General features: G+C 39.6%; 2 protein-coding genes across 5 annotated transcripts in view; one reads left to right on the top strand and one right to left on the bottom strand.

The window, feature by feature from the left end:
- The window catches only part of rnf111 (ring finger protein 111), a 37,628-nt gene extending 32,658 nt beyond the window's left edge, over positions 1–4,970 (top strand). For 2 of the 3 annotated variants that reach the window (XM_061754721.1, XM_061754701.1), the window contains 7 exons: positions 223–348; positions 446–563; positions 1,331–1,411; positions 2,197–2,292; positions 2,510–2,596; positions 2,949–3,052; positions 3,810–4,970. In XM_061754721.1, coding sequence (XP_061610705.1) covers positions 223–348; positions 446–563; positions 1,331–1,411; positions 2,197–2,292; positions 2,510–2,596; positions 2,949–3,052; positions 3,810–3,927 — 730 coding nt within the window. In that variant the 3' untranslated portion in view covers positions 3,928–4,970. The remainder of the gene's footprint in view (positions 1–222; positions 349–445; positions 564–1,330; positions 1,412–2,196; positions 2,293–2,509; positions 2,597–2,948; positions 3,053–3,809) is intronic. The other variant, XM_061754712.1, reaches the window with a different exon arrangement.
- Positions 4,971–5,397: 427 nt separating this feature from the next.
- myo1ea (myosin IEa) overlaps positions 5,398–15,312 on the bottom strand; it is a 58,852-nt gene continuing 48,937 nt past the window's right edge. The window contains exons 20-29 of one of the 2 annotated variants that reach the window (XM_061754681.1): positions 13,461–13,575; positions 13,214–13,383; positions 12,994–13,139; positions 12,150–12,296; positions 11,668–11,828; positions 11,505–11,585; positions 10,807–11,002; positions 9,490–9,525; positions 8,445–8,614; positions 5,398–7,218 (exon numbers count right to left, since the gene is read on the bottom strand). In XM_061754681.1, the coding sequence (XP_061610665.1) occupies positions 7,142–7,218; positions 8,445–8,614; positions 9,490–9,525; positions 10,807–11,002; positions 11,505–11,585; positions 11,668–11,828; positions 12,150–12,296; positions 12,994–13,139; positions 13,214–13,383; positions 13,461–13,575 (1,299 nt within the window). In that variant the 3' untranslated portion in view covers positions 5,398–7,141. The remainder of the gene's footprint in view (positions 7,219–8,444; positions 8,615–9,489; positions 9,526–10,806; positions 11,003–11,504; positions 11,586–11,667; positions 11,829–12,149; positions 12,297–12,993; positions 13,140–13,213; positions 13,384–13,460; positions 13,576–15,312) is intronic. The other variant, XM_061754690.1, reaches the window with a different exon arrangement.

The following is a 15,312-nucleotide window of genomic DNA, read 5'->3' as shown; positions in this document are numbered from 1 at the left end:
TAAACATCCTGGCGCATCTGACTATATTAAAATGTAATGTCGGCCATTGGGCACAAAAGTTTTTTTTCCCCACACTGTAATCTTAGCATGTATAATTGTGATTTAAGTTTCTGTGTGGCGTTATGAAGCACAGTGAGCTTAATTGTACTGGTTACTTATTAATGCGTACGATGGTAAAGCCTTTGAATCTTAATTAGTTCCTGTGTGGCTTGTTCATTGCAGACGAGCGCACGAGCGACCTCCTCCTCACCCTCACAGAATGCACCCAAACTACGGCCACGGGCACCACATCCACGTGCCGCAGACTATGTCTTCCCACCCGCGCCAGCCAGAGCAGAGAACCGCATGGTCTGTGTCGGGAGACTGCTCGGTCTCTCCGCAGTTTAATGCTCACGCCTACCGCGATGACCATTACTGAAAGGTGGCGAATGTGTTTTGTCCACAGGGAGCTCGGCATTGAGGCCGGAGTGACCGTGGCGTCGTACCCTTCAGGGCATCTGCACTCCCACCTGCACCACTACCACCCCACCTCCAGACTGCACCACTTCCCCATCCCCTTCATGGTAACATCATCTGCGCGCATATGCATACATTTGCATAAATGCCACTCACTTTTAATTGAATTGTCTTAGATCAATAATGTTTTTTTTTTTCTTTTTTTTTTTTTTTTTTCCTAACATCGCTTATTTCAAAAACGGTGTGAAGTTCATGAATTATGCAGAGGCAATTAATGAAAGCTCATCAGGCATTTCAAGTGCACACTCAAGAAGCCTTGAGGAAAAGTCTCAGCGCAAATACAGCCGACTGTTTCCTGATGTCATTTTTTTTACTTTTTTTTTTTCCTTGGACGCCCCCAAGCATCTGCTGACTTTCTATAGTACAAGTGTATCACAGTGAGCATGCTCAGATTTAATGGAAAAGAAAGTGATTCAGATGGAACATAATGGTTTTCCCTTACTGTTGCATAATATTAATGAATCACAGCGGCACACTAACACACCTGGGCTTTTTCGGTTTACGACGATAACAGCACACAATGTTTTGATGTTAACAAGTGGCAGAGGTGTAACAATAATTCATCACGCAGCAGAAGAAAGCACGCTCAGTTACCGCCACACTTGTTTTTCATACTAATATGATTTAGTATAGGTTAGTGGTTGACAACGGAGTCTTCTGACATGCAAATGCATTCAGGTTATGACGCCGCCTTAAACCGAGGGCCGCCTGTATTCAGATGCTCTTTTTACTCAACAGATCAAACACGGGAACAAACATATACTTTTGTAATAGCTTAAAGTATCATGCATGGCTTTGTCTTCCTCCCCGACAGCACACTGGCATATCTGAAGTCACCTACCCGCACATTCGCTACATCTCATCGAGAATGACTGGCTTTGGAAGAACCTACGAGGTGAGTGTGCATGCACTGTTGGTATTGTCGACGAGTAACAATCCAATGGTGGACGTTTGTTAGCAAATAGTCACAGGTCAGTTGAGTTGAGCAGAGCTGTCTGTAAGAGGGTTGCATGGGATATTGGTACAAAAAAATACATAAACTATCCAATTCAGTGGTACTGATCCAGCCTGCAACTGCATCCATCTTTACAAGGTTGATGTAATAAAAACATTCAAATGACAACTATGGAAGCCATAATATATTAACAATTATTTTTTGACTGTTGCACGGAAATGCTCTTGACAAAAGTTTTGAAAATATGGAAATTCAGACAAATTGTTCTGCAAGTGAATTGTTCTAGGTTGGCAGCTCTGCTGTAGCGTCGGGGGCATTACAAATAAAGTAAATATAGACCAGGAACGCCGTTCATTTCATGCGGGTATAAAACCATATTCAGAATTTTGGTTTTGTGACAACATTAGATTCTGTGTGTTAGACAAAACAATGAAATATTTGTAAGATGAAAAAAAAAAAAAAAACGTAATTCAAAACAAAGCGCCTTGTTTAATTAAAAGGAATTAAAACTGGAACACACACAAATATTGACTGTGTTTATAGCATCTCCACCCTGGCCTCAATTGTTCAAACGTTGCCCGAAAACATGCCAAATCTTTATCTGATGAATCGATGGGATAATCAGTCGAATACTCGATTCCCCCAAAATATTTGCTGGTTGCAGCCCTACTTTATATACGCTGGCAGTTGTCCGTGTTAACCATTGTTTATTATGTCCCATGCAGGACCTGCTGCATTTAGAGGAACGACTGGGGACTGTGAACCGAGGAGCCTCTCAGGGAACCATAGAGAGGTGCACTTACCCACACAAATACAAAAAGGTGAGGCTTTTTGGCCGTCCATAGCAGTATATTTAACGTGTATATCATTGTCCAGATACTTTTGTGTAGTGCTGCTTGGCTCTGGGACAGAGTGGTCTTTTGTACTCACTTAGCAAAGTGCTGTAGTGTCTTTTAGCTGTGAATGCAGATCTTGTTGGGGAAGGCTTTCCCTAAGTGTAACTAAACGAGCCGTCTAACACCCTGCCACCCAATACAGAAGGTGTTGGAGAGAGACATTGACCAACAGTTAACCCCCGAAGCTTGGGCCTCTATTGGAAAAAATATGCACGCAACCCCTGAATCGGTGAGAAATAATGAACCAATCAATTTGGAAAACAAGTGTTAGCTGTAGTCTTGGGGGAGGGGCCTTGTTTTTTTTTTTTTGGTTTTGTTTTTTTTTTCCTTCTTCCAGGACAAAATGACCATTCTCTCTGTCCCCAAATGGAATTCAGTGTTTTGAAAATAGATAACTCTTTCAATGAAATGTTTGCATACAGTTAAATATGTATAGCAGTGTCTTTAGGTGAGCATTTTCATGTTTTTTTGTTTTTGTTTTTTGTTTTTGGTTTGTTTGTTTGTTTGTTTTCCCCGTTTTTTAACACAATCTGCTTGTATGCACATCACTTCTGATGTCCACGAACGTTTTTCACCTGTAGAGAAAGCTGCATGGCAAGCAGGATGAAGATGAGGGGGCGGACGAAGACACGGAGGAGAAGTGCACCATCTGTCTGTCCATACTGGAGGAGGGGGAGGACGTCAGGTGCGGCTCCAGGATTCTTTTACTTTCAAAACCTCCACGGAAACCTTGGAGGGAAACTGAACCTGAAAATATCTTTTTTTTTTTTTTTTTTTTTTTTTTTCCCCCTCAAGAATACGTTGTATGTGCCCCCACTAGCGTGAGCATGGTATTTGGATTATTACATTAGCGGGATAAACATTGATTCATCAAGTTTCATCGCGCTCAGGGGGCAGCCACGTTTGGCAATATCGCCCTCTGCTGTCGACCGAAATTAACATCACAACGTCCCTCGCGCTCGTGTTGCGAATGTCACATGACCAAACCCGGGAATCGGCTAGCAGACGCCGCCCCGCGTGTGCTGCGATAACGAGCAGAACTATGGCTCGATGACATGATGGCTTGAACCCAAATTTTGCTCAAACCATCATGGTTAACCACTCAAAACCAGTTGTGACAGTGGACCATCGCGCAGTTGTTGACTCTTCACCTCACACATCAAGCGACACGCTGCAACGGAAAAAACCGCGACCCTGTATCGGGTATTGAGGCTTCACATACAATATATTGTACTGGGTTATTTATTATTGAACCACAAAAACATGTCCCGATTGTCAAGTCGCGCTCACCGACCAAACTTTCAATGTGAACCCTGAACTTCGGAACTGACGCAGACCCGCTAACCACTACTCTACCCTCTATAATATATTCACATGTAGTTACGTAATGATCAAATTTGCTGAAATGAAAAAAGGATTGTTTCCAATTTTTGTCTCGCCAGGCGCCTGCCGTGCATGCACCTCTTTCACCAGCTGTGTGTGGACCAGTGGCTGCTCACCAACAAGAAGTGCCCCATCTGCAGAGTGGACATTGAGGCGCAGTTGTCTGCTGAGAGTTGATGCTGTTTGATTTTTATTTCTCCCCCCTACACCCACTGACCGCGCGTCTCTTTCTAACAAACACTTTTTGTTTTTAAATTCATTCATTCCCCTCCTGAGTACTGCAGTCAACCAAAGAAGGCAATTTACCTGCGCAGCTCTACTACTAGGAACATCTCGACAGTGCCGGCTATCACTTCTTCTCCATTAATTAAGAGTATATGTATTTATAAAGCTTTTATGTAGCTTTTGATCGTTTCCTTAAGTGTCTTTTTCTGTTTGTTTTTTTTTTTGCATGTTTCCTTGCAAAATGCATTTGTTTGCACATGTAACACGGGCTTCAAAGCGAGGAGAGCTGCTCTAGTAAAGTCGTGACGCCTCGCTTTACTAGACTAGAATGTCAACTTTCACAACACCACATGGTAGAGTTCATTTTTACCAGTCATTGTATTGATTGTTTAGATGTGGATTGTTAGTGACAATTTTGTTTTGTTTTGTTTTTTATTAAAAAAAAAAAAAAAAGCATTCCTAACTAGGGAAAACTATGTTAACAGATCACCTGCTGTATTAGTACATATTCATTTGCACACACAGTATTTTCTCAGCACACGCGCTTGCGCCCCACAACATTTTACACAAGAAGAATGTCACACAGCCCTCGTCGCAGGGCTTGTCGGTACGTGTGCAAGTGGTCATGTCACAGATAGATAGGTATAGATACATATAGACCGTCTCCCGCCCCCTTCCCGTTACGTCACTCGGTGTCTGTGTAGTTGAGCATCAGCTGTGGGGAAAAGATGACATGCAAAAAGCGTTAACTGGCATAGACTTGCACAACAGAAAGAGAAAAGGCAGGAATAGTCGCGACTGTGACGGCGCGCCGAGGCCATGTAATACGGTAAATAAAGAAAAAAAATATTATTTTGAAAGGAGTGATGAAATGCAGTACTAAATTAAAAGCAGGTATACATGCGGTCATCAAACACTCGTCAAAGGCACCAGGAGCATATTCTGTGGGATTTATATTAGTTAAAAAAATGTTAATAAACTTGGATAACTCTTGATTGGGTGGTTTGTGTTGTCTTTGAGTGAAAGATGGTTTGTCGACATGAGTGATTGCATTTGAAGGTGATGTATGAAATTTAAGTCGTAGAATTTTTGATATGTTGGAATGGTTTGAATTAGTCAAGAAATATGGACGGGGGTAAATATGTGGGAATTTGAATAACTGTTTGCAAGAAGACCTGAATGAGGTGAATATTTAAATTGCAAAGGTTTGAATCGGAGAAATGTGGAAAAATCTTCAGCATTCATAAGTAAGTGGAGGTTTAGGTCATGGCCCAAATTTGGAAATAAAAGCAAACACTGTTTAACAATACATGCTTTATTTAAAAAAAAAAAAAAAAAAAAAGTCTCATTTACCGTCTTGTATTGCACAAGGATGATTTTGAACCATCCAAGATCCAAAGTGATGATGACAAGTCCCAGCAGTTGACAAAGCACAATGTGGTTTATTTGCTCAAACGTAACCAAGTGAGAGGAATGTGAAAGAAAAATGCCACTTGGGGAAAAAAACAAAAAAATAAAAATCACTTGTGTGAACACGAAACAATAAAAAGGAGTCACCATCGTGTGTGGGTGGAGCCTCAAAGCGACCCTGTGAGGATTCGGGATGACAATTCTTCATTTTCCCTCCCAAAAAAAAAAAACAGGCCATCATCTCCTATGGAAACATCAGAGCATTTATTCCACATCCTTGATATAAAACTTCAGGTCCATGTACTAGTATGCTCTTTGTCTTCACTAGTAAGACAATTCAGCACTAGGAGAATGATGAGGGTGCACTACTAGAATGACTGTTTCTTACTAGTAATGCCCCCCCCCCCCCCCCCCATCTAGTGGCTAGGATGACTAAGATGGATATCAAAGATATCGTATAAACACTCAAAACTGCTTTCCATATGACTACTAGTGTGCGACGAATGCCACTAGTAGCACATGTATGACATTTCTGCATGCTACTAAGACATCTACATGTTACCAGTGAGGCAAATCTGTGCACTGCTTCACATCTGTGTACTATAGTATCTACTACTGATTTATAAAACTAAAATCTAGCGCTTCATAGGGATGATAGTAGCACACGTTTGCCTCATTAGTAACGTAGTTGTCCAACTAGTATCTAGAAATGTCATACAGTAGTGGAAGTAAGTACTGGAGTTCAACTAGTAGGTCATACTCATTCTATTACTCCACAAAATCGTCTTACTAGTGAGGACAAACAGTGTACTAGTGCATGGACCTCAACTCGTGCACAGTTTTGCCTCACTTGAAACATGTCATACTAGTTTGAAAAAAATGTCATACAGTAGTGGAAAAAAAACAACATTAATAGTAAGACAATCATTCTAATAGTGCTCCCTAGACATACTATCCGTGTCATACTAGTGAGTACAAAGAGCGTACTAGTACATGGACCTTAAGCTGGATACAGTATTATGAAGGATATGCAAAAAATGCTCTGTCTTTCCATACTATCCTCATATAGAGAAAGGGAGCTAAAAATCAAAATAAAAAGGACAGTTTTAGTGTAAACAAAAATCACATGGGCCTTCATTACTTGTGTGTGTCCAAGGTAGTAGTACCTGTACTGATAAAGTGCTAACACACCACAGACAGTGTGCTCAGGTTACAGTACACACAGAGATGCCAACTATCTTTGGTGGTGTCTAAAAAAAAAAAAAAAAAAAAAAAAACGAACAATTATTTAAAATAAATGTATAAAATCACTAGTTAACATCCATTCCCTGCGATAACACAATAAATATGACGTCATCTTTTAGCAATCATCTAACGATAACGTGAAGAAATTTAAACAAACATGAGAAATCACAGCCTGTTCCCGCGTTATGCATATCGTAAGGTGGAAAAGGGTTCCTCAGCCAAAAAGCTCATCAGGACAGAAAGCATGTATAAATACAATAAATAGTTTTTTGTTTTGTATTTCGTCGGGCACTTCCGAAGAGGACGAAAGCGGTCGTGGTGTGTTCGGGAGCGGACCGACAAAACCAAGAGTTTACATTCACGGACTCCGCAAGGCAGTAGTGGAGGATTCGCCCAGAAATCCCACAGTGCTTCTTCACGCTCCACCCGGAGGAACGTTGGACCAACTCCTTCTATCTAGGCTCCTTCCTTCCTTCCTTCCTTCCTTCCTTCCTTCCTCTCTTCCTTCCTTCTAGATCTTGTCCACGTAGTTGTTGGGGAAAAGTCCCTGCTTCCCTCGCAGACGTCCTGACCACCACCCAGAAGCGTCTGAAACAATAACAATAACAACAACAACAACAACAACTCCATTAGATGACTTCAAGGGCCGGGCAAAACTGTTTGAGCTCAAATATACAGATACAGCTCAATAAATTTGAATAATAAAATTTCTACAAAAAAAAAAAATAATAATAAAAAATCCTTTCCATTGCTTCTTGACTGTTATGTAATATTCAAATTTCTAGAATTTTATTTTCTTAAATTTGATTTTATAAGCTATAATCATCCTAATTATATCTATATATATATATATATATATATATATATATATATATATATATGAATGAAATATTTCATTGTGTGTGTAGTGCATCTTGATTTATATTTTGACAATATTCTAATGTATCGAGTTGTGCCTTTATGTAAAATACATAGTGCATTTTTATAATAAATTATCATTAATTCCCATTGTTTTATTGTATTGTTTATAACTAAATTACCCGTGATAATATTGAATCAAATAAATACATCAATGTTAAGTGTCTGCATAAAATAGTTTATTTTAATTGTTCATTGTAATTTGTATTTTATCTTTCATGTTATTTCTGAATTCCCATTTGAAAAATGTATTTTTATATTCATTTATCAATAGTTAGCCAATTATTTCCTTAAATACAGTTCAACAATTGAAAACATATGTAAATATTTTACAAATATTTGTATATATATATTGCTTAAAATGCAGACTAAATTAACCAATTTAATCAAATAAAAAATGTTAAATGTCTACGTAAAATACTTGATTTCAAGAGTGAAATAAATAATTCCCATTGCTAATTGTATTATAATTAATTTTACATTTAATTATAGTCAATTTCTAATGAATTTTCATAAAATACATGAAACAATTGAACGCATGTTTAAAATTCTTCGTCTAAAAATATTTGAAATAAACTGGACAATAAACTTACTGAATTAAGGAATTCATTCGTTCATTCATTCATTCATTCATTCATTCATTCATTCATCTTCCGTTCCGCTTATCCTCACATGTGGTCGCGGGCGTGCTGCAGCCTATCCCAGCAAATAAAATCTTCAATCTGTATTTAAAATAGTTTACTTTATACAAAAGATTCTCATTTTTCATTGCATAATTTGTAATCAAGGAAATGCAATTTGCGACTTGGCCCAGTCACCATGGTAACTTGCGTGGGATAGAACCGCCTCCCTAAAACGAGTGATTTGAAGCCAAACTGACAATGATGGCCACGTACCCTCTTTGATGATGTCAATGATGTCGTTGGCGTTGAAGCTGAGCTCGTCCGTGTCCTGGGCGTCGTAGGCGTACAAGGCTTTGCACTTGGGCACCTGAGGTTTGGGTTTGGGCGCAGGCTTGGGTCTTCCGCCCCCCGGCGGGGGCCTGGTGGTCGACACTCGGTAAGCTCTGACGGGACAAATCGACAACGACGATAATGACAATTAGTGACGCCTGCATGAGTGCGTAACAACTGCGCCAAACCTAGATCAGAAGGTGGCTTTTTTTTTTAATAGCTTGGAAATGAGTAAAAACCTAAAAAATAAAAATATGCAAATATTTAGACGAGCATTCGTCATTCACACTCATGCAGTTTTGTATTTAAAAAAAAAATGTATGTCATATAATATTAATACAATTGTGTAAATGCTGAGCATTTCCATGATAGATAAGCGAATGAGCTCCAATGTTATTACAAACAAATAATTTTTTTATTAAAAAAACAGTCACCTATTTTTTGTCTTTATTTATTTTTATTTTTATTTTTTTATAAAATGCTTGCTGGCAGTATATCCCTGCTTAGTGAAGAAGTTTTGGGGGGTTAAAAAAAATTATAATTCGCAATCGGGCATATAGCGGGGGCACACTGTATATGCAATAATATATATATATATATATATATATTTTTTTTTTATTTTCTTCTTCCCACTATTAGTGCCACTGTTGGCCTACTAATACGACCTTAAGATGGCTATCAAGGTTACTGAATACAATAAATCAACATTTTAGTGTAAAATGTGAAAATACACACACACACACACGCACGCACACAAAAACATCATAATAAATCAACATTTTAGTGTAAAATGTGAAAATACACACACAAAAAAAAAAAAACATCAACCAGCGGTAGCCTGAAAGCAAAATGTACAGGATATTGGTTTTACAAGTCAAGGCGTCGCGGTGGAGTAAAGCGTCTGTAATTAAAAGCGTTTTCTACTGCGATCTAAGGAGGCTTCTACGGACGGGCCTGAACCACCACCCAAAACACAGCAAACACTCACATTCTTCCATTTGAAGCTGCTCCACTGACTCCATTACTACAAAAAGAGTACATTTTCCAAATTATGTCAAATTAGAGTGTGTGTGAAGTGTGTGTGCGTGACTAACATTACCCTGGAAAGGCATCGCCGCGGACGCTGTGGTGTGTTTACGACATGTATGGGTCATTCCAGAATTGAAGGACATTTCCACAGTGTTCCAGGTATTTGGGCACAAAATTGAAAAGAAGAACAAACAAAAGTAGTGCAGACTTTGGGAACAAAGAGATGAATTCAACTGCTGGAACGGCGTGAGCAGACAGCGAAGATAGGGTGGGGTCTTGCCAATGTGTGTTTTACAAATGAAAGCTACACTAAACAGATTAGAGTAATACTTAAATTAAAATGAAAATTTAATTTTACTTTATTTAATTATAAAGGATTCGTGTATAATGCGCACCCATGTATAATACGCACCTCCAACGTTGACCTCAAAATTCAGGAAAACCCTTCTACCCATGTATAATGCATTTTTACAATGCGTGATTTTGCTTCTACCCATATGATCAAAACATGAAATATTATCTGCAGTTTTTTTTTGTTTTTTTTAAGAATTATTCTGAAGTTAAGCACTTTTCTTGAACACATAATACTTTCTTTTTATTTACTTGCTCTTATTTTGAAATTCACAGCCCTACTTTTATTTAGTAAATGAGAAAACACACAGTTGTGCTCATGTTTGATTACCCAGGCAGAATTTGTAAGACGGGTACAATTCTTTAAAGAAAACACGAAGGACCAGGCAAAACACTTTTAATTTTATTTTAATGGGATTCAAATTCAACGGTCAAGCTTGCTGTCACAATCACGTGGGACAATACCCATAACAGAAGTATTTCGCCGTAAATTTCGACTTTAACGGTGAAATCAGAGTCGCGCGGAAATTCGTGTTACGTCGCCAGCGTAGGAACGGAACTCGTTCGTAAATCGAGGACTTCCTGTACCTATATATAATGCGCACGATTGACTTTTGGGGAAAAAAATGTGCATTATACACGAGAAATTACAGTACCTACTTTTGTAACAAAAAAAAAGAAAAAAGAAAAAGTAAAATAAAGGGTCTGTTTTTTAACAATGTTACAGCCTAAACCGTCCTCCAATTCTGGAATGACCCATATGTGTTCGTGCAGAATCATGAGTCACTTAAAATCACATTTATCAATATTGGATCATATTAAAATGAACATTTATCAGCTTGATCCTCAGCACATATGCGAGCCAGCCACAACATTGACTTGACCATTACGGTCTTGTTGTGCATATGAGTTTGCGATCCCTCACCCTGCAGCTCCTTGATCGGGAACCTTGAGAAAGTCCAGATTAGGTCCAGGTTGCGGTCGTACACTGCCCCTCTCCCTGGACTGGCTGAGGTTGCTGGGGAGGTGTGGGCGCACGGCGTCGTCCTGGTGCTGATAGAGAGAGTTCCTCGTATTGGCCATGTGATTGGTGTTCTTCAGCCAGCCGTTCTGGTGAGCGACTGCAAGGAGGAGAGAGGACAAATATTTAGGCTAGTATGCTAGAGCCTCATGTGCAGGTGGTTAAATAATTTCACTACTGAATAAAGTTGTTTATGTAACATGGTTTCATGATTGTGTACATGCTAGACGCATGGTGTTGGTGCTTTATGATCCTGTCCGTTTTAAGTGCGTTGCCACCATCTTTTGGTATTTATACGGAATTAGAACTTTGGGGGGAGTCAATAATTTGTGCATTTTTGGTCACATAAATCTGACATCCCTGCATGAATAAAGTATTTTCTTAGAACAAAACACATATTATTACAGGAATGCAAAATGCATATTTTTTTCCTAAATAGAGCCCTATTTTTAGAATAAAGGTGTCTTTTCCAAAATAAAAGATGTAATATAATGAGAATACATTTTTAAATCATCCCACACTCAGGGGGGACACATGGTAGTTATGTTAAATTGTCGTTAGGATTATGAGGGCGTCCTGGGAAAATCGTGTGGAAGCAGCACCTGGAGGTCCCGGTGCGGCCCGTGCTGGCGTATTTTGGTGAGTTCTGGAGCGGCTCTGGGTGTTGCCGGTCCTGGAGGGACCTATGAAGGAAAGGTGACGCTAGTGGGTTCTGTCCACATCATCAGGGCTCATTTTTTGTAACGCCAGTGTGGTTCTACTCACGTGTGTTCCGAGGAAGCCCTGGTCCGATGCTGACCTGCAGATTTTTGCCGGAAGGCTTGAGCACGGCTATGTCTGCCTGACCCTGGACGAAGGTGACCTGTCGGGTGCCAGCTCCGCCACTCAGGATGCCCCAGTTCTCCTTCTTCAGCTTCAACGACAGTCTAACGTCCAACGAAATAGCTCGTTTAGGTTGCTGCGCCGTGTGTGCTGAAATACCAGTTGCTTCAAGGTTTACAACTACCGTAACATCTACGCTAATTTCCGCTAGCGTGCCTCGTTGCATTCCATGTTATTCTCCGAAACCCACGCTAATTACGTTATTTTTTTTTAACCCAATCCGACACTTATTTGCATTTTTCTCAGATTTTCTTTTTCACGGCAATTATAAGGGAAAGTCGATTATTTGTATATGTACGATACGAATCGCGTGTTTTAATAAAACACGTGTGTGTGTGTGTGTGTGTGTATGCGCGTGTCCTTACGTGTTACTAAACTTGAGTGGTAGAGTCTTCTGGGTTTTCTCCTCGAACCTGCGGGCCAGTAAGCTGATGAACTCCGTCTTGAAGACGCACTCCAGCAGACTGTCGTACTCCTGCTCGTGTAGGATCATGAAGTCATCCTGCAGGGTGCTGGGGGGGGGGGGGGGGGGCGGGGGGACGACAACACAAAATAACACGTCGCCGGGTCAGAAACCGTAAATATTGTCAGTGGATGTAAAACTCATATGATAACATTGACTTTGATTTTGAAGAAAGTACTTGCAGGTTTCTTTGGACTTTGGACTATCACATATTCTATACAAGAATACTACTAGGCCCAACTAGTAGGCAATAGTAGTTTTGTCTCACTAGTAACATGTTTTTGTTCTTCTAGTATGTCAAAGTTGTCTTGCTTTAGAGGCCAAGGAGAGAGAGACATACCCAGCTTAAGGTCCATGTACTAGTAGTACACTCTGTCTTCAATCGTAAGACAACTCAGTGCACTAGTAGAATGACCAGGGCGCACTAGTAGAAAGACTTTGGCATACTCGCAGGACAATTATGTTACGAGTGAGGCAAAACTATGCACTAGTTGAAAAACAGAAATGATAGTAAGACTGCACTGAATTGTCTGACTTGCGATGACAGTTCGTACAACAGTTTATTAGTAACATTTAATTGCGTACTAGTAGGCCAAAAGTGGCACTTGTAGCGAGCTTCCGGTACTAGTGAGCCCTCGTCGTTCCACGAATGCGCTGAATTGTCCTCCTAGCGAGGACAAAGAGTGCACTAGTACAAGGATGTGGAATAAACGCTCAAACGGCTTTCCATTGGGACAAATGAGTACCTCAAAGACACTCCCAAGATCCTGTCCACGCTGATTAACCGCTTGAGCACCTCGGTCACTTGTCCTTTCTCCTGTCCCTGTTTCACCTTTTCTCTCCCAATCAGGTACAACGACTTCGGCGTCAGGATCAAGTCCCTCTTGATTGGCTGAGTGCGGGAAACATAATCCATTAGTATAAAAGAAATCGGCACAGAAACGGAGGGCCCAGTTTCAAACCCACCTTGAAGCGGCGATCGTATTTAGTGACTTTGTCTGCAAAGTCGATCTTCTCCCTCTTGGCCAGAAACTGTCGTAGCTCGGGCCTGTCATCCATGCCCAGGTAGTCTCCCACAAAGTTTCTGTTCAGGCTGTGTCGCCGCCTTTCCTTGTGATTCAGCAGCAGGTCGGACGCTACGCGCACACGCAAATAAACGCACGGTGAGTAAGCGCAGCATGCACACTGGGCCTAAACGTGGCACCCCGCTCACCTTCCTCGCGCATTTGGACATACTTCTTACAGGCCACGTATTTTCGCCAGGCTTTTTGAATGGTTCGGGCATAGCCGTCAAACTTGCGCTCCCTAGTCTCCTCGAGCAGAAAGAGCTGCCAAAAGAGAGACAGAACCACACACACCACCAAAATACATTAACAATAAAAAGGCATCCATGCAGCATTAAGTTAACTGTAAAATAAAATAAAAACATTAAAATAGTGTCCTGAAAATTTATCAGATTGCAGACTTAACAAACCCAATTTAAAATATAAATTTTAAGTACTTTCAACCCCGTAAAAATACTTGTTACCTTTAGAAATTATTTTTTTTTAACATGCTTATGTTACTCCTCATGGCAATTCTACTTTAAGTTCAGTTTAAATGCACGCTTTAGTTGTGTCCCTGTGTTTTCACTCAGTCCTGACAACACATTACCCTCTCTGAATAATTTGGAATTTTCCAAATGCACTCATCTATTTTTCTGTATCTTAATGATATTTCAACTATGACAGGGGGCATTCAAATCTCGGCACAGTCCTGTTACCGAAATGATTATTTTTAAAATATTTATTAAAAAAAAAAATTATTTTTATTTTTTTTGCTGAATCACTGTATGTGCTTAGTGTCCACATGCTATTAGCATAAATGCCTTGTGGTTATATTTGCTGCATTTCTTAATTCTATGCTAAAAACTAATTTAACCTGTTACTTTTTTTAATGAAGAGTTTTAGTATAATAAAACAATGACTTACAAAGAGTAACGGTGCCTAAGATGGGCCAATACTCATTATGAGTAGTTCAATGTGTGTATTATCATATTTAGAATTGGAAAAAGACAGACATTTATGTTTCAAATTTCAGATTTAAGTTATCCCATTCTGGGGCATCCATTTCACATTCGTTGCAAATTGGCCAGTGCTCTGATTGATCCAGCAGATGGCACTGTGGTGACAGAAAAGCTTTGACACCAATTTTTTTTATAAATTTTTTTTTTTTTTTTTTAACTTTGCAGATTCAGCATTTCAAATAATATTTTGACACCCTTCTATTGTACAATGAGAAACACCTTTGTTGGAAAATAATCACTTTCGTGCAAAAAGTAAGTACTGACAATGGTGAGCCCTTTTTTTTTTTTTTTTTTTTTTTTTTTTATTAAAAGGATCTTCTGCAATTATCTCATGCATACCAATGTTCTTTTTGGAATTAAGAAACAATTGATTACTTACTACCAATTGCAAAAGTATAAAAAAAAATGGAGAAAACAAACACAAAAACAGAAGCAGCAAAGTCAGTTACTTTGAAAACGTTTGCCTATGACTGAAGGTTTAAGAGTAGAGAATATTTTGTGAACAACGTGTGTCAGTTTGAGTTGACGGGTGCAAATGATTATGCCCCATGAATTCTGCCTAGCAACAAGTGGAGTGAATGTGCTGTGCGAATGAAAAATAACCTGGGAATTTAAATTCATTTACTTGCGAGCTACAATGTTATTTCACTGGGAAAAAAAGTAAATTACATATCCTGTTTCTTTGTATAATCACAAAAAGGGCAGTAGTCTTATACGACATGGGAGAACTTTTTTTCTTCTTCATTATTTTGGCACGAGAGCATCAATTTCCCAGTTCAAGTAAACCAGCTGTTTTGAGCTTTAGTCTACACGTAATTTCCTGCGAGACGATCACGAACATGCAATTTACACTCTGTGGCCTCCGAGACTGCCAGACTAAACATCCTGCCCACCAGCACGGCCCAGCCACTGCATCAGGACACACCATGCCACCACCACAACGACAAAAGACAAACAATCAACAACAACACAAACCGCAGCCAATGAAAGCTGTAAAAAT

This window comes from Phyllopteryx taeniolatus, chromosome 2, assembly GCF_024500385.1.
Source record: "Phyllopteryx taeniolatus isolate TA_2022b chromosome 2, UOR_Ptae_1.2, whole genome shotgun sequence".
Classification (NCBI taxonomy): Eukaryota; Metazoa; Chordata; class Actinopteri; order Syngnathiformes; family Syngnathidae; genus Phyllopteryx; species Phyllopteryx taeniolatus.
This window is presented reverse-complemented; position numbering and strand designations above follow the sequence as displayed.